At 38.8% G+C, this 23,275-nt stretch overlaps 1 protein-coding gene across 4 annotated transcripts in view; it reads right to left on the bottom strand.

Annotated features, from left to right (window-relative positions):
• The window catches only part of LRP2 (LDL receptor related protein 2), a 199,709-nt gene that overhangs the window by 85,137 nt on the left and 91,297 nt on the right, over positions 1–23,275 (bottom strand). For 2 of the 4 annotated variants that reach the window (XM_032637870.1, XM_032637872.1), the window contains exons 17-31: positions 21,829–22,021; positions 19,471–19,596; positions 18,653–18,783; positions 17,821–17,958; positions 17,193–17,474; positions 15,918–16,160; positions 14,658–14,777; positions 13,922–14,038; positions 12,046–12,423; positions 10,645–10,893; positions 9,129–9,340; positions 8,075–8,259; positions 6,986–7,214; positions 6,015–6,189; positions 4,218–4,340 (exon numbers count right to left, since the gene is read on the bottom strand). In XM_032637870.1, the coding sequence (XP_032493761.1) occupies positions 4,218–4,340; positions 6,015–6,189; positions 6,986–7,214; positions 8,075–8,259; positions 9,129–9,340; positions 10,645–10,893; positions 12,046–12,423; positions 13,922–14,038; positions 14,658–14,777; positions 15,918–16,160; positions 17,193–17,474; positions 17,821–17,958; positions 18,653–18,783; positions 19,471–19,596; positions 21,829–22,021 (2,901 nt within the window). The remainder of the gene's footprint in view (positions 1–4,217; positions 4,341–6,014; positions 6,190–6,985; positions 7,215–8,074; positions 8,260–9,128; positions 9,341–10,644; positions 10,894–12,045; positions 12,424–13,921; positions 14,039–14,657; positions 14,778–15,917; positions 16,161–17,192; positions 17,475–17,820; positions 17,959–18,652; positions 18,784–19,470; positions 19,597–21,828; positions 22,022–23,275) is intronic. The other 2 variants (XM_032637873.1, XM_032637871.1) reach the window with 2 other exon arrangements.

Below are 23,275 nucleotides of genomic sequence, written 5' to 3'. Positions count from 1 at the left end.
GAGAGACTTTAATTACTAAGTAAATCTAATTTATAATCCCACCAATTGTTGTTTGACTAATGTCGACCTTCCACATTAGATTCTACTCCCAAAGGGCAGTGACCCTGTCTGATTTACTCACTATTATGTCCTCAGAGCTTGGCTTACAATAGTTGTCTAATAAATATTTGCTAACTGAATGACCGCATAAATGAATAAATGGATGGATACATAAGTAAATATGTAAAGAGCGCCTTCTAAAGTTCTCAAAAGTATCTGTACATTGCAACTTAAACATCTTCAAAATGCCTTATTTAAACTACCAGTTCAAGTAGGCTCTTTAATAGATAATGAGGTCCATTTTAAAAGATGATCTTCATCCAAATTATAGTCCCTTTATCAAAAAATTAATGAAGTTCACGAGTAGGGTTTTATTATCATTCCTCTGTGAGAAAAGGAAAACTTTGGAACGTGAGTTTTGTGTTATTAAGATATATAAGATATAGCACCTATTAAGACACTATATAAAATGATTAATCATTGCATACTCTTCATGGGCTAAAAATGGTGTTTGCATTATTTTGATCAGCAGGGAAGCTTTACATCTTCAGCAGGATTATTTTGACAATTTTTTCTTTACTTACTTTCATGTCCGATTAGTTTTTCCTTGTTCCTGGCATTTCCACTACGGAGAAATGACTCAATTTATTAAGCTGGTACAAATCTAAAATAAAATTTGCAACTCTTCATGCTTAATACTTTCCAAAGTATTACAATATATAGCATTTAGTCTTTCACAGCAACCCTGCAAAGCTGTTTTCAGAAACAACCGAGGCCAAGGAGCTTCCCACAGCTTTGCAGCTTCCACAGGAAACAAGGCAATGAGATTAACTCCCAAGGCTTGACTCTGTCAGCGGCTCCGCTATGCCTCTCTTCTGAACAACTGCAATAACCATAATAATCGTCGCCACTTATTGAGAAGACATGCTACACAGCATGCAGCAAATAAGTACTACTTCATTTAATTTCTCTTCCTGAAGCCTCATAACCCTGCTTGTTAGATAGTTACCTCCCTTCCCCAAATTTCAAATGAGGCACAAAGAAATTAGCATATCTAACCCAGGTCACAGCAAGGTTGCTTGAACTCTCCAAAACCTATGTTCTTTTTTTTTTTTTTAAATCTTTATTGGGGTATAATTGCTTTACAATGGTGTGTTAGTTTCTGCTTTATAACAAAGTGAATCAGCTATACATATACATATGTTCCCATATGTCTTCCCTCTTGCGTCTCCCTCCCTCCCACTATGTTCTTAATCACTCCTCTGCAAAAAGTGCAGGCCGGGTACTACTTACCGAATATCAGATCACCACTCAATTCATTTGATTTAACTGCAGAAATTACACATTATGAGTTTAAGATGTACCCTGAATATGCTGAGATGATATTTAATGATGTATTAATTATATGTTATAAATGTTCATTGGTTCAGAGAAACAAGAAATACTTCCCAGTTTCACAGGGGAACTATCACTTACTCAAAACCTGATTCTGTTCTTTTTAATGGGTAATTTTTCTTTTGCTTAATTGGAAGAATTTCAACCAAAGCACTGTTTAAGGCCTGAAAAACTGCATTTCTCATCCATCAAACATGGACCTTCCTGATTCCTCTAACAAGCTCTTCCCTTGAGAGCACCCAGCACTACTCCGTCAGCCATTACTCTTCCCTGGGGATGGGTCTCAGGACCTCCATCATCAGATCACTGCAGGTGTGTTTGAAAGGGTTTACAGCCAGTGAACATTTGTGGGCCACAGAGCAGAGATGGGGTATCATTTAATGCGGCACTGGCAGAAGTGACCACTGAGTCAGCAGGTGGCATAGGAAGGTGCATGAAAAGTGCTCCATGGGAAAGAAAACAGGAGTGATTTTATGACTATACACATCTATAAAGGAATGAGCAGGTGAAAAACAGGAATGGAGAAGAAGCAAAAAGGGACACTGGAGGGTTTGTCATTCACTCAACATTTACTGAGTGCCACTGTGTGCCACGGGCAAAAAGCATACATCAAGGAATCAGGTAGAGGATTTATTCCCAAGGAACTTAAAGAGTCGGGAGGGCCAGACAAAGTATACGGACCATGACAATGAAAGAGTAGGCACAGCCGCACCTAGGGTTGGCTGGAAAGGAGTTCAGGAGGTCTTAGTCTCTTGAAATGACAGAACATTTCTTCATTTTCTATCTTTCATGTCATGATCCTATTAAGATTAGTGTTAGCAGAGCAAAGAAGTGAAAAACAACAGTCAGGAATGGGAAATTTATGTTGTCATTAAGAGGTGACATTTATGACTCCCAAGCCTAGCTCCTCCCAAAGTATGACCTTGAACAGCCCTGGATTTGCGATTGTTAATTTTAGGGGGTGCTGGGAAGATGTTCCGGTTTGAGTTTTGGGGGTTTCTTTGGCATTGTGGGGAACATAGTTGCTAAACAATAAAAAACGATTTCATACAGAGAAAGCTCTCCCTTTAAAATTTTATGGCATAAAATTAGGAAAAAATAGAAATATCCCATAATCCCCCTTCCCAACTGTAAGCATTATTGGCACTTGTGTATCTTGTCCCCCAGATTTTTTTAATGCATGATTTTACATAGCCAATATTAAACCATCTCTGTTTTTTCGCTTGATCTGATCACATAAGCACTTCCAAAGATATTTTAGACACTTTGCAGACAAAATTTTAGAGGCAATCGGACATTTAAATCAAGTAAAACGTTTTCATCTATGAATGTTAACAGTCTTCTAAGCTTCCTGCTGGAAAAAAAAATGCAACATTTTTTTTAGTTCACATACATTAGCACTCAGTTACCCAGCTGGTGCTCAGAAGCCGGTTGGAAACTATTGAAAAGGTTCCACCTCAGTAAAGTCAGTCCATGGGAAAACCACTAGTGGAATTACTTGTGAAACAACAAAAGGTACTATTTAGAGTTTACACTTATCAATCACCATCAGATAGTAATACAGATTACACCAATCCCCAATGCACAGTTCAACAATCTTTGTGTGGTGAAAGAATGCTTTGTATGCAGAATGTCTGTAGCCCAGTTTAATCTTCTGCTGAAAGACTCTGAGGACACACTAAATTAAACAGTGTCAACAAGGATTAGGTTTATAATAAAGCTCTGAAGAAAAATGGCAAATGCCAATCCCTTTGTAGGCATTACCAATAATTAAAATCTTTCATCACAAAAGTATCATTGCAAAATATCACATGTCGATGGAATTTGATTTTCAGTAAGCTTACATCCTCATAACCTGTAAACTCCACAAATTTCCTGGATTCAGGAATATACTTTCCATTTGAAAACTAAATTTCCCTCTAGACTGACTCTATTTTTCTCTTAATTTAGCAATTTTTTCCCATTAACCATTTCATTTTAACTGGTCTATAGCCATTTTTTATCAGTATCAAAACACATTTACTCCTCTTCACCGAGTAATGAAAGAAACTTGAGTTTAGACTACCTCTTTAGATTTTTAAGCAAAGGCGAATGATTTCTTAGAAATCTCCTTTGTGGACTGACTACATCTTGTCCTTCCTTTCTTGCTCCCTAAAGTACTTAGTATAACTCTCCACATACTCTCCAATCAACCCAGTAAGATATCTAGAATGAGATGAAGAATAAATTATTCAAATAATCTTTAAATATTTCATACAGAGAAAACTTTCATTTTTAAAGTACCATACAGTAATAGTAAAGGTACTGAAACTGGAGTCAGAAGACCCAGACTATAACACTCATTATTGACTGTTGGTTATGAGAATAAAGATGAGATCAGGAACCTAAAAAATGAAGCTATCCACAAATATCAAGGACTTTTACTTCTAAATGCAGAATCTGGAACTTCCCATTATCTTACCTTGCCTGACTATAACCAGGTAAGAGAAAATGTGAGGTTAAAGATTGTTGAATTACATGCACACATAATAGTAGCTGCATGTACAGAAACTACATTACAATTACAACTCAGTTGTAATACAGTTTCTGAATATGGTCAGTTGGAATACAGTTTCTGTATATGGTGCTCAGTTAACACCCCATATAGCACACACTCTACAGATACCTGCTGATCAGAGGGAGCACAGCACACACTCCATCACCAAGTGGTTTAGAGCTCACACAGCTTTGTACAAACTGTGGCAAGCTCCACCTTCAGGGCATACTTAAAGGACATACTGTACCTCTCACGCAAGTCACAGAATCACGAGAGAGACGCCACCCTGAAGGACAAGCACAGGAGTAAAGCCTCTCTGAGGAAAGCAAGCATAGATGGCTGCATTGGGCATGGACACATGGGTTTGTGGCTGTAATACAAAGAGAAGAGAAGAAAACACTGGTGAATGGAAAACCGCCCACTTTAAAGTGCACGGGATGAATGGATAAAGACATGGTATGTATATATACACATATAATCAAATATTATTCGTCCCGCAGAAAAGGAAATCCTCCATTTGCAACACACGGATGGACCTGGAGGGTATTATGCTAAGTGAAATAAGTCAGACAGAGAAAGACAGATACTATATGATATCACTTTTAATAATCTAAATTTTAAATCTAAATTAAAAAAAAAATGAACTGAGAGAACAGACTGGTGCTTGTCAGAAGCAGAGAATGCGGGGCGGCAAAACGTGTGAAGGTGGTCAAAAGGTACAGACTTCCAGTTACGAGGTAAATAAGTCTTGGGGATGTAATGTACAGCATGATGACTATAGTAAAGAGTCGATCTTAAAAGTTTTCAGCACAGAAAAAAAAATGTGTGGTAATAGATGTTCACTGAACTTATCATAGTGATCATTTCACAATACATACGTATGTCAAATCATTATGTTGTACACCTAACACTAATACAATGTTATGTGTCAATTATATCTCAATTAATAAATTGTCCTTCCAGAAGCCCCCAATATTTGGAGACACAATACATTAAGTTACTTTGGCTGGTTTGGTATTTGCCCTAAACTACTTTACCCTTCCCCAACATCATTCTTTCAACATAGAATTCATAAGAGGCATAAGAGGGAGGAGTGAATTTCCCAAGGTCACAGATCAATCCAGTCTATAAACAGAACAAACAGCCGCTGAGTAATCCAGAGCTCAGTAATAGAAATTTGATGCTACATAAGATGTGTCTCCTTGGCTGACCCCAAAGAGATCTTTTCACATTAAATGAAACCAAGTTGTGTGTTCCCTATGTGACCTTGACATTTACCCACTGCTGTCCACGTTTTGGTTAGATAATAATCTTTTATTTTTCTATTGATGACATCTTTGTGTGTTTCTGCTCCTTGAAGTAGAGGGATCCTGTGCGCATCCTGTGCTCATAGTATGTTCTCTAGGTCCTATATATTCTTATTACATGCACCTTGTTAGATGCAGTAATCCATTTGTTCACTCAAGAACTAGCAAGCCTTCACTATGTATCAAACACCACTCTAAGCACTGGGAATACTGTAAACATGAGGCAGATAGTCTAACAAAGGGAGATAAAACTAAACTCATAAGTTGTGTGACTTTAGAACGTGAGAGCAAAGAGCAAAAGAATTATGAGAGGCGGTGCCATTTTCGATAGGATGGTCGAGACCCACCAAGGAGCACCTAAGAGAATTCTAAATAACGTGAAGCAGCAACTCAGGCAGACATCTGGACGAGGGGCGTCCCAGGGCAAAAGGAAGAGCCAGTGCAGACATTCAGAGATGGTAAGTAGCCTGGTGTGCAGACGTTCAGAGATGGTAAGTAGCCTCCTGTGCTTCTGTACCAAAATGAAGTCCAGTGAAGTCCAGTGTGGCAAAAGAAAGTGGGAGAAAAGACCAGGGAGACTTGAGTATGTAAAGACATACGAGATTTGACTTTTCCATGGTCAACAGAGGTCATGGAAATGTATTGTCCAAACAAATGGGTCTGCGACGTTATACATTTTACATTCCCCAGACCAATGTTTTCCAAGCTATACCATGCAGGATATCTCTATCACTTACAAACTGGTTGTTTTGCAGGATGAACCACAACAATTCCAAGGGGCTGATGAAGAGACAGTACTACTGATTGGTTCCCCCCATGCCACTTGTTGGCTTTCATAATCTCATGAGTAGCACGGTCACTCCAGTACACGGAATCTTCAAAGAGACTTAGGGAGTAGGGATGCCGCAGAGTCTGTGAAGCAGAAGAGAACAATGAGAACTAGAAATAACAATGAAGATGAACAAAGTAGAAAAGGATACCTCCCCAAGAAGATGGTTTCCTTTAGCATTTAACTTAATAAAGACATAGTGAAATCACTGGTCAAGAGACAGAAAAAATATATACTTCTTGACCTATATCCCACTTACCAAGCAAAATACTTTCATGTACCTGTGTCACTTAGCCTTCATTTTTACTCTGGTAATTACACTGGGCATCCATCTTATAAACAAAAGCAAAACTGAAGTGCAGAAAGTAGGGTGACTTATGTAGATCACCTGTCTAGTTACAGGAGAGATCTCCCGGGGCCTCTTCAAGCCACAGAACTATAAACAATCACAATCTTAAATAGAAGTCAGTAACAGCTTTTTGGTAAAATACATATTTTCTCATTTAACTTGTGACAATAAATTCACCAGAATTTCCTGAATAAAAATACATAACAGGTTATGATTTCATGGAGGGAATCTACATATAATTAAAACATTATTTACATGGACTTAGAGAAGCAACGGATTAGCATCCACAGATCAACTAAGTCACACGAGCTATTAATCCTTCCTGGACGTGGCACAATCTGGCCATGAACTAGAATATTGATTTTCTGTCAGTAATAAAAGATAGGTTGACCCTTCCTCCTGTCGATATTTCCTCGATGGACCTTGTAATGTCTACGACACAACAGTGAATTTCTTAGCTTTCTTGTTACTCTATCTGCTTCCTACTAAACCATTATTGTCTTAGTTTCCTTTCCTCACTACCAACTTACCAAATCACTGGCTATCACCTGCCGCCGATTGCTTCCATCATATTCACAATAGTCTATGTAATCAAGATAGCCATCCACGAAGTACAGCAGCCTGTTGGGGTAGTCAATAGCTAAGCCATTGGGCCAGAAAACCTTCTCCTGGATAATGACGGTGCGCAGACTGCCATCCATGCTAGCTCGCTCAATGCGAGGGTGATGGCCCCAGTCAGACCAGAACATCACACAGGCACTGTGAAAAGAAACTAGTTACCGATTGGATGGGACATATTTCAAAATGGAAAATAACTGTCATTTTAAGTGACAGAATATCATGTTTAAGCTCTGCTTAAAATAACTCATCTCCAGGTCAGAATATATGCACAGAGCTTACTCTTTCCTCTGAGAGTCACAAAGTAAAACTGTAATCATAATGCAATCACAAGCCATCTGGGTGTTTTTATAATGTTCAGAAAACATGCAGTATACTGTGACACTGAAACGTTTCAAGGCCGATTCATGTTTCTGTACAATCCACAAATAGTTGATCTAGCAAAGTTCATCTGTCCCAGTTTATCTACCCTGTCGTTTTTAAGATAAGTCAATTTATTCATCATCAGAGATTTATCATAAATTTCACGGGTGTGAAATTTACTTTACAATATCTGGGAAGTCTGCATTGCATTGAACATAATTTGCCTAACTCATCTTCCTGCAGAAAAGAATCTAAGAGAATCTAAGGAAATTCAAAGAAAGAAGCCTTCAAAGTTTTCTAAGCACATGGGAGAATTTCTTCTTCTTCCCTTTAGGGCCAGCAGGCAAAAACTTCCTTACGTGACATAAAAGGAAGTTCTAGTAAACAATATGAAACGGAAGCAGGAAAATCTGGCTGTTTTGTTGCATAACCATGAGGTACACGTGGCAGAACAAGTACCATGGCCCGTCTATGGAATATTACTGCATGCATTCATTAGACTTAATCATATATTGTCAAGCTAATAAATCAATGTGTAAATTTTGTGATATGAATATTAGCCACAGCATGTCATGTTATTTTTCCCTCGATACAATGTTAAGGCAACATCACTTAAAAAAAAAAAGAAGAAGTCTTACGTAGTTCTGGGATCTAACACTAGTCCCCTTGGATTTGTTATGTTTTCACTAAGCAGCACAGTCCTGTGACTCCCATCCAGTTTAGAGACTTCAATTGTTTGCAGAGAAAAGTCTGTCCAGTAAAGATTGCGTCCTACCCAATCTACTGCAATACTTTCAGTCATGGTGATGCCACTGTCAAGCGTCTAAAGACAAAAGTGAATAACGAGTGAATTCTAAAGGGAATAAATGAATGCAAACATGGAAATTATATGAAAATTGAGAATAAGGCATCTAATTTGTCCTATGATGGCTTATGAAGATTAGAAAACTTTGTCTTCCCATGTAGAAACAGTAGGGTTTTCTGGAAAAATATACAAGATTGTTGTATATTGTTGGCTTAGTATGTAGTTTCATTTTGGTTTCAGAATTTTTTCAGTTAAACAAAAGCTGTATCCGTTTGCTAAGCTGGCAACCCTATGAAACTTTACAGTGTTCACATGGCAAAAGTAATACCTTTATTGATTGAGTGCCAACAATTACAAAATAAATTTCTAAGGGGCAGAGGAAACATAACCATCAAGGATCAAGAAACTGAAACTCCAGGAGATTGATCAAGAAACATAACTGAATTAAAGCTAAGAAAAGCAACCTCAACAGCAAGGTCCTACTGTATAGCATGGGGAACTATATTCAGTATCCTGTAATAAACCATAATGGCAAAGAAAAGGATAAATTTTAAAAACATTTTTAAAAGATAAAAGAAAGAAAAGCAACCTCCCCTGTGTTTCCCTTATCTCTCATCCACTAGGGAAAAAATTTGCAGAAGGGACCTCCAAGATGCTGTGAGGTCTCTGCATCATATGACCTGCAATTCAGAGCCATGCATCTCCCTTCAGATCCCATCAAGTAGGAGTTAGGAACATCGGGGTCCCTTGGGTGTGATGTGGCCCAGAGGAAAACATGAGAACCACCTAAGATGAGGTAGGGCCTTCTCTCACTGGTGAGTAACAACAGCAAATAGACCCAAGACAGGGGAACTAGTCAGGTCAAAGGCCAGTAGACATGTACTTACTAGTTTTCTATCTGTTCCATTTTGAAACGCGCTCCAGATTTTACCCTGAGTTCCATCTGACCAAAAGATATGACCACTGACTGAATCAAAATCAACAGCCACAATGTGAGAACCATCCTGGACAAGGGCGTGGATAGAGTGCTCCTGCCTGGAGATGTTGTCAGCAACAAGCTGGTTCTGACTCGCCACAAGTAACAGCAGACTTTCAGATGCTGTCCAAGAAGAAAATACAAGTGTCAACGATTCTGGGAGAAAAAACACTCAATATTTGATGTAATACCTTTGGTAACAGAAAGAAGACGTCATTCCACACTAGAGTAAAGGGAAAAACAAACAAAAATTCCTTTAAGAATGATGTTACCTTAACAGTTAGCTGGTTTTCATGAGCGTTGAAAGTAAGCTTTTTCGAAATATCTTTCTTCCTTGAATTACACTTTAGTGTTTATCGAAATATCAACCTGGAGTGAACTCTACTTGCATTCTTCCTGTTACTATAGTTACTTTTGTACTTGCTTATTTTGTACTTTGCATTCAGCTGTGGCAGCGACTTCTAATCATCCCCATGTCCCTCTCCTCTTCTTCCTTTCTAGTAATAAATTATGCCACTTTTTAGCACAGCACAGGGCCTACCAGCTAAAGACATTTCCCCATTTCAGTTTGGAGTGACCACATGACTAAGTTTTGAACAATAAAATGTGAACACAAACGATGTGTCAAATTCTAGGTGCCATCCTTAAAAGGAAGCTACTCGCCCCTTTCCTACTTTCTGGGAGCAGGCAAAGACTGGAGCAAAAGCAATGGATCCCGAGATGGAAGCCACACCAGCTTTTACCCCCTGAACCGTCTACCCTCCAGACTCCTGCCCGAAAAAGAAAGAAACTGCCTACTTTGTTTTAGCATTCTTTTTTTTTTTTTTTTTTTGCGGTACGCGGGCCTCTGTTGTGGCCCCTCCCGTTGGGGAGCACAGGCTCCGGACGCGCAGGCTCAGCGGCCATGGCTCACGGGCCCAGCCGCCCCGCAGCATGTGGGATCCTCCCGGACCGGGGCACGAACCCACGTCCCCTGCATCGGCAGGTGGACTCCCAACCACTGCGCCACCAGGGAAGCCCTGTTTTAGCATTCTTTATCTGGTCACTTTTATTTATTTATTTTTTTAACATCTTTATTGGAGTATAATTGCTTTACAATGTTGTGTTAGTTTCTGCTGTATAACAAAGTGAATCAGCTATACATATACATATCTCTCATCTCCATATCCCCGCCCTCTTGTGTCTCCCTCCCACCCTCCCTATCCCACCCCTCTAGGTGGTCACTATCTGGTCACTTTTAAAGCAGCCAAAGCAATACCCTAACACATAGTACAAATACTTTCACGTAGTAGAAACTGAATTAATACTGGTTGAATTGAATTCATTAAGCATTATATAAAGATGGTGAAATTTGTTAAACGTGACATTTAATCTTAAGCTCTGGAGTGTGCTTGGTAAACTGGCTGGAGTTAGTTCACTTTCATTACCTGTAGCTTTGCAGGTCCTCTGGTCAGTGTCTAACCTGTATTCCGGATCACACCAGCACCGAAAAGAACCTCTCATATTGTAACAGTGCTGGCTACAAAAGCCTGGAATACGACATTCATCTATGTCTTCACAGGTCTTAGAGTCATTGGCAAGCAGGTATCCCAGTGGACACTGGCACTGAGCCCCATAGGGCCCTTGAATACACTGGTGAGTACAACCACCATTGGAATCTGAGCAGCTCTCCTGGTCTAGAATAAAGAAAAAGAATCACAGAGTGGAAAAGTCAGGAATCTTTGCTTCTTTGGTTCACTCAGTTGTATTATGTGTCATACAGTCTCAGGTCACCTTCAACACAATACCCAGGTAAGAGCTATGGGCAGAATCCACCTGGATGAGGTCCACAGGCTGTTCAGTGCTCCGATTTACCTGAGGATTTACCATCTTTCACATCCACTGGACTTGGACCACTTTCTTCACTACAGCCTTCTATTATAACTCCATTTAGTGCAATGAGAGAAACTTGGGGAAATATGGTGGACATCAAGAAACACAACTATCATTGGTAAAGCATGCAAAGAGACCTAAATTACTTGCCATTTGCTTCCTGTCATTCTTCTACCTACACAGAAATGGAAGATAAGACTTTGACACTGAAGAGCAGAGCTGGAAGGTCTATAAAGGAGAAAGGCAATTGGAAGACTACAGGGCACAGGTGCACTGATATGCCATCATCCTTACTTTCAGGGCTAAAACGGCAATGCCTGAAGCACCCAAAGATAGTTCATCTACCTGAGGATGCAAATGCCCTCTATTTCCATGTGTACTCTTATTTATAAGAGTCATGATATGAAACATGCACTAGAAAGGGAAGTAAGTCAAAATGATTAGGACATTTTCAGCACAAACGCAATGCGTTTAAAATCATAAGAATCTAAAATACTTTGCAATCATACCTGGCTGGGTATCATCTGAGAGTGAGCATTGATTAAAGAAGAAATAAAGAAAGGACAGTAATTAGGATTACATGCCAATCACAGGATTTTAATCATAGCAAACACAAATCCCCAGACTTCATTTGTTTTGTGGCAAGTTCTGATTGAAATCAGAAAATATTAAAGTTAGAAAAACTTATGAGCGCATTACCAACAGAACCAAATTTAATTTGACGATCTAATGAAGCAAAAACACAGAACCAGGTGCAAAGGATTTAATGAGAAATATTATCCAGTGATGATTTATTTGAATTCCATGGTGGCTATCCGGATCTACACAGATCTAAATTCAGAGAGGAACTGAGATCCCTTCCTCAAAAGCTACATGGTGACTGTGACAATGGTGATACACAGCCGGCTACTGCTCAGGATGAATTTATGGCAGTAAAGTGTGGTCAGGAAACTTACTGCAAAGTGGGGACTCATCTGTCCCACTGGGGCAGTCAGGGTTGCCATCACATACTGCACTCAGATTCACACAGATGCTATAACTGGGGCATTGCCATTGCCAACTGGGACATTGAAAGGCCTGCGTAGGGCAGTCCTTCTCATCGCTCATATCCCTGCAGTCATTATCCCCATCACAGAGCCACTCTCTGTAGATGCAGTTTCCATTGTCACACAGGAAATGAGATGAAGGGCAGGTTTTGGGGACACAGCCATTGTGCTCATCAGATCCATGGAGGCAGTCTGGGTGGCCATCACACTCCCAGATCTTCGGAATGCAGATACCATCTGCTTGGCACTGAAATTCATCTTGGTGGCACATACCAGGAGGCCTGGTTGCTGAGAGAACGAAATGGGGAAAATGGGCTTGTGAATGCAATCCATAATCCCTTTTATATAATTCCTAGACTCAGAGAAAATGATTTTGGATCAATGGCAGGTTTATAATAATGACTATGACAAATGTAATATTAAAATCTAAAATGACACGAGTCTTCTCTGACATTGTGGCACGTAGAGATCTTTATGCGTCAGATTAGTGGATCTGACAACAAAGGATGTACAGCTCTTGGATAGAAGATAAGTCCCTGGGTCAAAAGAAAATTCTATTTCCTGTGTTTCTAATTATGGATTAAATGATAAAGAATCACCAGAGCATTTAAATAGAGCTTAAATAGCTACGGTGAATTGGAATTCATGGGTTTAATGTCATATATTTGGATGTTATCATTTTCCCTCAAGTGAATTATATCAGATGAAACCAGCACACATTAAGTAAACAAAAGATGACTGTAAATCCTCAATTCTTTGCAAACTTTCCACTATTCACCAAGCAGTCCTTACGAGATAAGTAAGAATTGCTTGCCTATTTCACAGGAGTAAACCCAAACTCCCTCCTAGGAACTTTTTAAGGCAATAGCAAATCAGGGGCAATGGCACTTTAACCTCAGATCACCACAGAAGAATTCCACGTTTTCAATGTGAGACAGGAAATTCAGTGATTAAGAATTTCTGGGTATTGTACACACCTATACAGTAAGCAAGCATTTAACTTTTCTTTTTGATCCATAGATTTAAACACTTCTTTTCTGATTAGGGAGGAGAATTGATAGAAGCCTACTATTTGTGGTCCAAAATACCATTATTCAAACAAACGACCACCTCACCTCATTTAATATAAAATGTGGGGAATAACAAATCCTGTCCATTATAGGTCTACAGCTTGTGGAGATTATAGGTCCAACAGATTTATAGTCCATGAAGTCCTCCCTGAATCCTCTGAAAACATTTCTTTTCTCTGAACCTTCATAGAATTTTATCTGTATCGTTTCTATAAGGCCCCTGTAACTATCTACCTTGCTTTGTTTCTTACTTCCGATAATTTCTCTTACCAGAGTCTCAGGACAAAGACCTTATGTAACATGTTAGCAGATACTAAACAAATGATTTGCTTGATTTCACCTCCCTATTGAGATTTAAAAGAAACCATTAAAATATCTTTATAAATAGTAAACCTCAAAAATGTGAAACCCACTAATTTGGTATGCCCTAGGAAAAATTAATAGTGAGAACAAAAATATCTGAGAAATATTTAACCTACTCAAGAGACAATTTGAAAGTGCCCATTTACAACCCCTCGATTCACAAATTATAAGTTGCTGTTTGGTAATGTCAAGTCGATTTTATTATATGTTCAATACTGTGTTTCTTTGACAATGCTTTGTAACTCAGGCTGCCTTCTCTCTAGTTTGTCTAAGAGAAAATATGTGGTAATATCAATACTGGTAAACATGAAATGACCCCTTCACCTGAAACATGCTAGGTATATGGTACTTACGACAATCTGTCTCATCAGAGTGGTCATTGCAGTCAAAAACACCATCACAGCGATATGTGTTGCTAATACAATTACCATTACTGACACATTTGAATTGAGAAGCAGTGCAATTAATTACTGAAAATGAGAGAGAAAAGTATTAGAAATTAAGCCAAGGAGAAAACAACTAAACATTGAGATTTTTCTAAACATCATGAATAAAAATAAAGCATTATTTACAATAGCCAAGATATGTAAGCAACCTAAGTGCCCATCAACAGATGAATGGATAAAAAAGATGTGGCATATATACACAATGGAGTACTACTCAGTCATAAAAAAGAATGAAATTTTGCCACTTGCAACAACATAGATGGACATGGAGGGTACTATGTTTAATGAAATAAGTCAGAGAAAGACAAATACAGTATAATATCACTTACATGTGGAATCTAAAAAATAAAACAAACTAGTGAAAGTAACCAAAAAGAAACAGACTCACAGATATAGAGAACACACTAGTGGTTAACAATCGGCAGAAGGAAGGGGGCAGGGCAAGATAGGGATAAGCTACAGGAATATATTATACAACAAAGGAATATAGCCAATATTTTATAATTATAAATGGAGTTAACCTTTAAAAGTTGTGACTCAGTATGTTATACACCTGAAACATATAATACTGTAAATCAACTAGACTTCAATGGATTGATTAATTAATTAATTTAAAAATTTAAAAATGAAACAATGTACTTACTACAAGCACTCTCGTCAGAGCCATCAGCACAGTCGCTGGTCCCGTCACAGACAAAAGACAGGTCAATACATCGATGATGGGGGCAATGAAACTGACTAGGTGAGCATGTCTCTGTATGATCTAATGTCATCCAAAAACAAAACCAAGTAACAGTTTATTTCTTGTTCAGTGTGTACCAGAGCCAAACTGTAAAACGTTAAGGAAATACGTAAGTTATCTCAGTTGTATGTGTGGTCAAAATTCCTTCAAGTCAGCCAGATTGCCAAAGTCAGCCCATCCAGAGCCCAGCTAGGACACTTTTTGGAAAGAGCAACAAAAATATTACAGGGCAGAGTCAGAAACTGTGATTACACCTTGAAAAACAGACCACACTTAGAAAGTAAGCATCATGGCCTTGGACTGGCCTACACCTCCCGAATGCTGTGAAGTCCAAACTCTGCACCAAAGCTAAGCAATGGAGCCCAGCAAGGCAACATGGTCCGCGTGACCACAATGCCCAGTAGCAACAGTGTAGAGACAGACCGTGATAACTGGATTTAATCCAAAATCTAAGCAGAACGATCCTCAAAACCAGGGTCCTAGCTGGCTGAAGAGACAGAGCCTTAGAGTCAGATGCGCTGCCTCCCCCTACCCGAAACGTGAAGTCATAGTAAATATAGTCTCACAGAATGTGAAAGCTGGAGGGGATCTTAAAGCTCATCTAGTCCTGAGAAAAAGCGAATTGCCTAATCATGCAACCAAGACAGGAATTTAGTCCAGGGAACTTTGCTCCACCTTAAACTATGACTGCTGATGTGAAAACAAACGACAACCTAGAGGAAATCAGAACTCGCAAGATGAAAAGCAGGTGGGTAAGATTAATGAAATTTAAATGTCCTGTGCCTCTTTATTCTGTTGCCTTTTTGCCTGAATAAATGAACAGGAAAACCAACAGCCAAATGTCTGGATGTGTTTATATGATTTAGAAAGAAAAATTGTTTTAAATATCTGAATAGTTAGTTGAGGGATTTTATTTTCCAGTTTCTATCTGGGTGTTAGACATCAGAGACAGTCCTTGTTTTGCTTGCATAGAAAATATTTAGGAAGACTTCCCATGTCTCTGCTCCTATAGTCTATTAATACAGGGATTGACAGATGAAGAGAAGTAGCTAAGATACAACGAAAATTATGTAAGCCTTCGAGGAAAGTGCACAAGGCCTACTGACTGTTCAAATCTATTCACTAGGCTGACCAACCAAGAGAAATCAGTTCAAAACTTACCGCATGACTTTTCATCAGATCCATCCCCGCAATCATTATCTGTGTCACAGACCCAGCTCTTTGGGATACACAAGTTATTATCACAGGTGAAGAAGTCTGCACGACAGGAAGTGGGTGCTCGGGTGGGGCAGTTCTGCTCATCACTGCCATCCACACAGTCATTTTGTTTGTCACAGCGCCAGTATGAAGGAATGCACTGTCCTCCGTGGCCACACGCAAACGCTGAAGGTGCACAGGAAGTATCTACAACAGAAACGAACTGGTCATAAAAACATCTGTTTTTACCGCCTTTTAAATGAGATCTTACCTTGTAAAGAAAGGCCCATTTCTTCTCCTTTTTCAATGGGAGCGTTATACAAAATGGGCAAGTTTATTCAGCAACTATGATATGCCAGGCACTTTTCTAAGTGTTTACATTTTCTTTTCTCTCTTAATCCTCACAAGAATACTGTCAGGTACATATAATTATCTGCATCTTATAGATGAGGAAATTGAGTGCTTAGGAATCTGCCCAGGACCAAAGCTCTAGTTGGTGTGACTCTAAGGCCCGTCCTTTACTTCTAAGCTATGCTTCCTCTGATCACATGGGTCATTGGAAATTGATAAAACATTCACGTAAAATCTGCACTTTTAAAAACAAAAAGATATACACAAAATAAAACTTTAGAAATTTCAAAAATGTACAAATGAGCATTTTCATTTTCAAATGTCACTTTTCTTTCTATTAATGTTTCCTTGATAGAAATTTCTGAGATTTCAACTGTCCTCTATCTTTTTGTCTTCTGCAATAGCATTTATTATAAATGGGATTACCATCAAAAGAAGAATGTAAAGGTTAAAACCACCATTTCACCCATAATTCATTTTACACCAACAGGAGGAAAAAGGAATATTATAGCACATGAGATTTTCAAAAGCTATTATTGCAAGCACCTCTTCTGTGATATTATTCTCTCCAATACTAAAGATTAGATCCAGTTTGTTTTGTTGACTTTTTGAGGAGTATGCCAAGATGCAATGACTCTGCATTGATCCAAACAGCCAATGTCAGAAAGAAATTTTGTTGAAGATAGCCCAAATCAATGCTAGAAATCATCTGCAACATTATCTATGAATGATATTCATCGCCTAGCTTCCTAAAAGCCTTTGGGGTACATATTAACAAACCGAAAGGAACATTCTTTCCTACAGCGATAACCCCAAGCCTTTTTTTTTTAAGCCCCCTCTCTCCGTTCTATTCATCCTAGGAAGTATTGCTACTGTATAGCTACTTACTAAATGTGCCACATTGAACCTCATCACTGTTATCATGACAGTCATCAATTCCATCACAGCGGTAGTGAATGGGCACACATCTGCCATTGTTACAGGGGAAGGAAAAGGCACCACACTGCTCCAACGGTGGCTCACGGGATGGGTCTTCCACGCACGTCAAACGATCGGAAGTCAGACTCATTCCATAGGGGCAACCACACACCCGCTGGAGATTTGGCACTGGGAAGCAGAAGTGGCTGCAGTCACCGTTCGGATTGGTGGGTCGGTTACAGGCGTTAGACCCTGAAAAAGCAATGCCCCTAGATAAGTGAGTCAAGCACATTTCCTTTAGGTTGATCACAGGTTTGGTTGCCAGACCCAACATTAAAAACTCGATTCCTCTTGGAAATCAACGTGCCAAATAGCACATTCAATTTAAATACAGGAAAGTGCTGAAACATGTTTTTCTCAAACACAGTTTTAAAGTTAGCCGAGTCGAACAGAAATTCTAAATCTTACACTTTAAAACTATCTGAGTGACAGGAAGATAAAACTATCAGGAGTTATATTAAATAATAAGGTACTTAAAGAGAAAAGGAGCCACCATATTAAACACATCCCTATGAAAGAAGCTAGCACCATCACTCACCGGTCTGGATTCTGGTATCATATACCTTCACACGCATTACAACACCAACGCCACTTCGGAGGACCACCAGTTGTCCACCATCTGTTTTCCTGACTCGAACAATACCACGCAGTCTCCAGTCAGTAAAATACACGTAGTCTAAGAAGGAACACGGTGATTAATATACTCGCCACAGTTCACTTACAAATCACTTGGGAAAATGCAATATGTTTGTAATGCTTCTTCCAAATGTGGGAAGCTTCTTCCATAAATATCTGTAATATGTTTCTGTAATCATCTTCCATGACTTGTTAGTCTCTAGAAATGATTCTTTAGAAGCCTATATATATATATATATATATATATATATATATATATATATTCCTTTTTTTTCTTAAATAAAACATTTATTTATTGACTTTTGAGCTTCTGAAGCTAAGGACCCCATATAAAACAACAGAGTTGCAAGAATACTTCCTGATACAAATTTTTCCTGCACCAGTAGAGGTGAAAATTCTATGATTTGGAGAGAAAGGGAAGAGCTCTAGAGAGGAGTGTAATATAACCAGGGAATAAAAACAATAGGAGTTGATGGTATGGATCTCTGAGAGAGACCCTACCTCTTAGAAGCCTTTTTTTAAAAATTTATTTATTTATTTATTTATTTTCTCAAACAAAAAATAAAAGTTAAATATTCAGTCAACTAACCAAATGTTTTATTTATACATAAAAGCACCATTTCAATTAAAAAAGTGACCAGCTTTTCTGGAATTGTGAGATTGCCAAATGAGGATGAGTTTTATACAACTTGTATGGTATAAATAAGACACACTTCTTTTGCTTCAAAACGTACCTTCAAAGACGGCAAGTCCAAACGGATGTGTTATCTGCTGTATACTGGCCAGGATTTTTCTATCTAACCCATCAAAGGTACTGTGCTCAATTTTATCAAAAAAGGCATCCACCCAGTACAATCGTGAAGAGCTAAAATAATAAAATACTTGGTTATTGGTTATCCAGAAACTAGCAAAGCACACTTTATACTAAGGGCATTCAAAAACAGCACGTTCAGTTGACACATTTATTAAGCAAAGTTTAATAGTTTCATGCTCTCCAGAAAGGCAAAACAATTTTTATGAAGTGATTTCCAATTGTCTTAGAAAACTTGAAATGTTATTATCTTCAAGCTAGGAATTTTACTTTTCTCCTTATTAAATCCACAAGTTAGGAAAAATATTCATAGTAACTGATGTTTAAAAGGTTAAACATGTTTCTTCCTTTTTTCTCTCCTATAAACTGCTTTTGCATTTGAGGTCTGTAAGCTTATCTACCCTGTTACCTTTTCCTATACTCCTTGACAGATTAATTTCTTAAAATTTAAATCTCATATTCCAAAAATCCTCCCACGGTGTATATAGGCAAATACACGTTTGTTGACACAATTTCCTATCCTCAAGATGCCCCCTGTAAAACCTGCACATGACCTGTACTTCATCAAATCCCTGTTCTACTTCTAGTGGGGTTTAGGTCTTGCCCTATTCTGCTTCCTCTAGCAATTTCCTCAGAATATTCATTACTACATATGTTTTCATCCCAGCAGAAGCTGGCCAACTATGTATATGTCTTCCATAGTAAGTGGGAACTCAGCAATTTGGGATGATTCCTACTTACCTCCAATCAATGGCCAACCCGTTGGGCCACCCAAGAGTAGTGTTTACTATAGGCAAAAGGTTAGATCCATCACTCCATGCTCTCAGAATTTTAGCGGGACGGTACCAATCAGTGAAGAATATATACCTAGAAAAGGAGGTAATAAATCAAAGATGTTAACATTGGGACAAACTGCATGACTTAGAGAGATTTAGCACAAACATAGATTCTCCAGAGACTTGCTGCAAATTAATTTCATTTTCTGTACGCTATTGGGTTTATATAGAAAAATATATCGAAAATACAAATGGTATTAAAATGGGCATCCAAAGCAGAGAACCGCTGTGCTAGACTTCAGGACCTAAAACTATTGTCACCAAGTAGATTCTTTAAAAAGACACAGTTCAGGTTACATTTTAAATACTTCATGCTCTTGAAATAAACTATGAGCAAGAAAACAGATTTTAATCTCTCACTTTCTTTCTGGATTAAACATCTAGGATCCACTAGATCACTCTTTAGTCATCTTCCACAAGGAATTAAATTTGCAGGTAAGCATTTCATCCCTGATGAAAAATGCATCCAAATAAACGTAACTCTTAAACGATCTTACCCAAGAGGTCTTTTTTTATCCCGAGGAGTGGCAAAAAGATAAGTGTAGGGAAAAAACCTTTTCTCTTTCATATGAGCCTTAAAAACTAAAATTAGTCTTTCCAAAAGGTAACTTTCTGAAACGTGACTTCACATTGTTTTAAATTAAGGACAGGGACTTCCCTGGTGGCACAGTGGTTAAGAATCCGCCTGCCAATGCAGGGGACACGGGTTCGAGCCTTGGTCCGGGAAGATCCCACATGCCGCGGAGCAACTAAGCCTGTGTGCCACAACTACTGAGTCTGTGCCACAACTACTGAGCCTGCATGGCACAACTACTGAAGCCCGCGCGCTTACAGCCCGTGATCTGCAACAAGACAAGCAACGCAATGAGGAGACCGTGCACTGCAACAAAGAGCAGCCCCCTCTTGCCACAACTAGAGAAAGCCCACGTGCAGCAACAAAGACCCAACACAGCCAAAAATAAAAATAAATACTTTTATAAAAATAAATATATGAAGGATACATCAGGAAAGGAATTTAACGCCTTTTCAAAACCCAATGCCAAAGATTTAGCTTAAGATAAATTCACTAGAAAATCAACTGTTTAACTGTCTATTGGGCAATAAAATTTCTTATCAATAACATCATCAGTTTTAAAATATGTTAGACACACAGGCTTTGCAGTCAGACAGGCCTGGAATTTGAATACTAACTATTGCTTAATAGCTGTGGGTCCTTGAGCAAGTTACTTTATCTCTCTGAGCCTCAGATTCTTTTTTTTTATTTTATAAATTTATTTATTTATTTTTGGCTGTGCTGGGTCTTCGTTGCTGTGTGAGGGCTTTCTCCAGTTGCAGCAAGCGAGGGCCACTCTTCATCGCCGTGCGCGGACCTCTCACTGTCACGGCCTCTCGTTGCGGAGCATGGCTCCAGACGCGCGGGCTCAGCAGTTGTGGCTCACGGGCCCAGTCACTCCGCGGCATGTGGGATCCTCCCAGACCAGAGCTCGAACCCGTGTCCCCTGCATTAGCAGGCGGATTCTCAACCACTGCGCCACCAGGGAAGCCCCTCAGATTCTTTATCTCCAAAACAGGTCTTGTATATACCTCACTCACAAACCAGCTTTTGGATTAGATGAGATTATGTACTATGTAAAGTGTTTGCTATGTACCCTCAATCAGGCTTTAGTGAATTACCAGTCATCTTTTTTTTTTTAACTACTCTATTGAAACACAACTGCCTGTCTCAGACTTTATGTTAGCTATCAAGCATATTTAAATAAGAAAGGTAAGAACAAAAAGGCATGGCGTGAAATGCTCTGTCTCTTCTTGTCTGACTCCACCAATAATGCAATGGTTAAACATGAAACTTTGTCTGTGGCCTGAAAGACTTTTTATTCTGAAAACTACTGAATGATTAAGCAAGTTTTGGTAAGCTTTATATCAATACATTAAAGCAGGGAAAGAATTTGAGCCTTTCCTGATAATTCTGCTGCATATTCATTCCTTCTCCACAGAATCTGTGTCTCATTGTTTGGTCCTCTGCGACTGTGAAAAAAAAACCACACTCCAGTGAAGACTGAAAAGCCAAAGCTTAGGAGAAAGTTTTTGGAAGGAGATAAAGTGATCACTTCAGCATATGCTAAAAGGACACAATCTAAGGTGATTTCAATTTACATGGTTCAATCTTGTATTTACTGAATTTGCCAAATACCTATGGCATCACTTTGCAATGACTGTACAAGACATAAGTTTCAAGCTCTTAGGAAAACATGAACACACTTACCCAGCAATAGGATGAACTACGATTGATCGTGGGTTATTTAAATTCTGGACTATTGTGCGCCTCGATTTATCAGCTAGCCTTATGACACTGACACTCCTATAAGAAGCATCTGTCCAATAAAGATTCTTTGAAATCCAGTCAAAACTCAAACTTTCAACACTTGGCACTCTGTTAGCTGTGATAACTTCTCTTCCTGTAAATTAAAACACGGACATGGTTTAAAGTAAGCATATTTTACATGACATACATTTTCCTACCACTGCATATTTAAACTTTGTGTGAGAACTAGAGAATATTTCAGTAATGTGGAATTCTTTTAAAAAATAAAGCAACGGTAAACTGCAAAGCAACACATGAAATAAACCTAGAATCTATCCATCTCCAAAAGTTTGGATCTCAAAGAATAGATATTACTCTGATAAATAGAATCAGGAGTGGTATGGCCTGGATTTACTCCCTTGTACAACCTTCCAGAAAAAATTTCTCAGTACAGAACATCTGAAGAAGAGATACCTGAGTTCACATACTCACAACCACCACCCACAGACAGCGCTGATAAGCTGACACCGCCAGGTACGACTGGGGGTATCTATGAGGTATTCCCGCCCAACTTTCTCATCAACAGTCTTTCATAGCCACAAAGTTGCCAAGTTTGGAAAAGACCAGCAACCAGGAAGGAAATCAGAACTGGGTACAAGGAGAAAAAAGACCACTTTCTTCTTTGTGAATTTTTTATGACTTTTCCCCCTCCTTTTTCTTTTTTTACTAAAGAAAATGTGAATCACAGGAAACTCTGCTCAACCTAAATGCAACAACCTAAATAGGAAAATGTATAACTGAATCACTTTGCTGTACACCTGAAACTATCAGAACAAAATATTCTTTAAAAAAAAAAGTGAATCAGAGTAAACAATCACATCTCTTTCTTTTGAAGGAAGAAAAACAATCCTGGTGCTTTTTCCATTCATTTATTCAGCAAATTGTAAAAAGAAAGTCCTCTGTGTGCTAGACACCATATTAGACATTGAGGAAACATGATATTGCTAATAGTATTAATAATAATAGCTTATACCGAGCACTTACTATGAGCCTAGAACTGGCCCAAGTACTTTACATGAATTCATCCATCCTCACAACAGCTCCACAGTAGGAATTATTATTATCCCTATTTTGCACATAAGGAAACTGAGTCATAGAAAAGTGAAGCATTTTGAAAGAAATGTGGACACTGTCTTCAAGGTATCTTCAAGATAATGAAGTGGGAGAGGCGGGGGGAGGCAATTAGGCCAAGAGGGAAAACAATAGAAGAGTAACAGGTGCTGTGATGGAGGTATGCACAGGATGGTATGGAAACCGAGGCAAAGTGCAGGTGTGGAGAGGTTTCCCAAAGGAAGTGGTGAATGGAAGGCTGCAGGAAAGCAAAGACGTGGAAGTGGGAGGGAGACAG

The sequence above is a fragment of the Phocoena sinus genome, chromosome 7 (genome assembly GCF_008692025.1).
Source record: "Phocoena sinus isolate mPhoSin1 chromosome 7, mPhoSin1.pri, whole genome shotgun sequence".
NCBI lineage: Eukaryota > Metazoa > Chordata > Mammalia > Artiodactyla > Phocoenidae > Phocoena > Phocoena sinus.
This window is presented reverse-complemented; position numbering and strand designations above follow the sequence as displayed.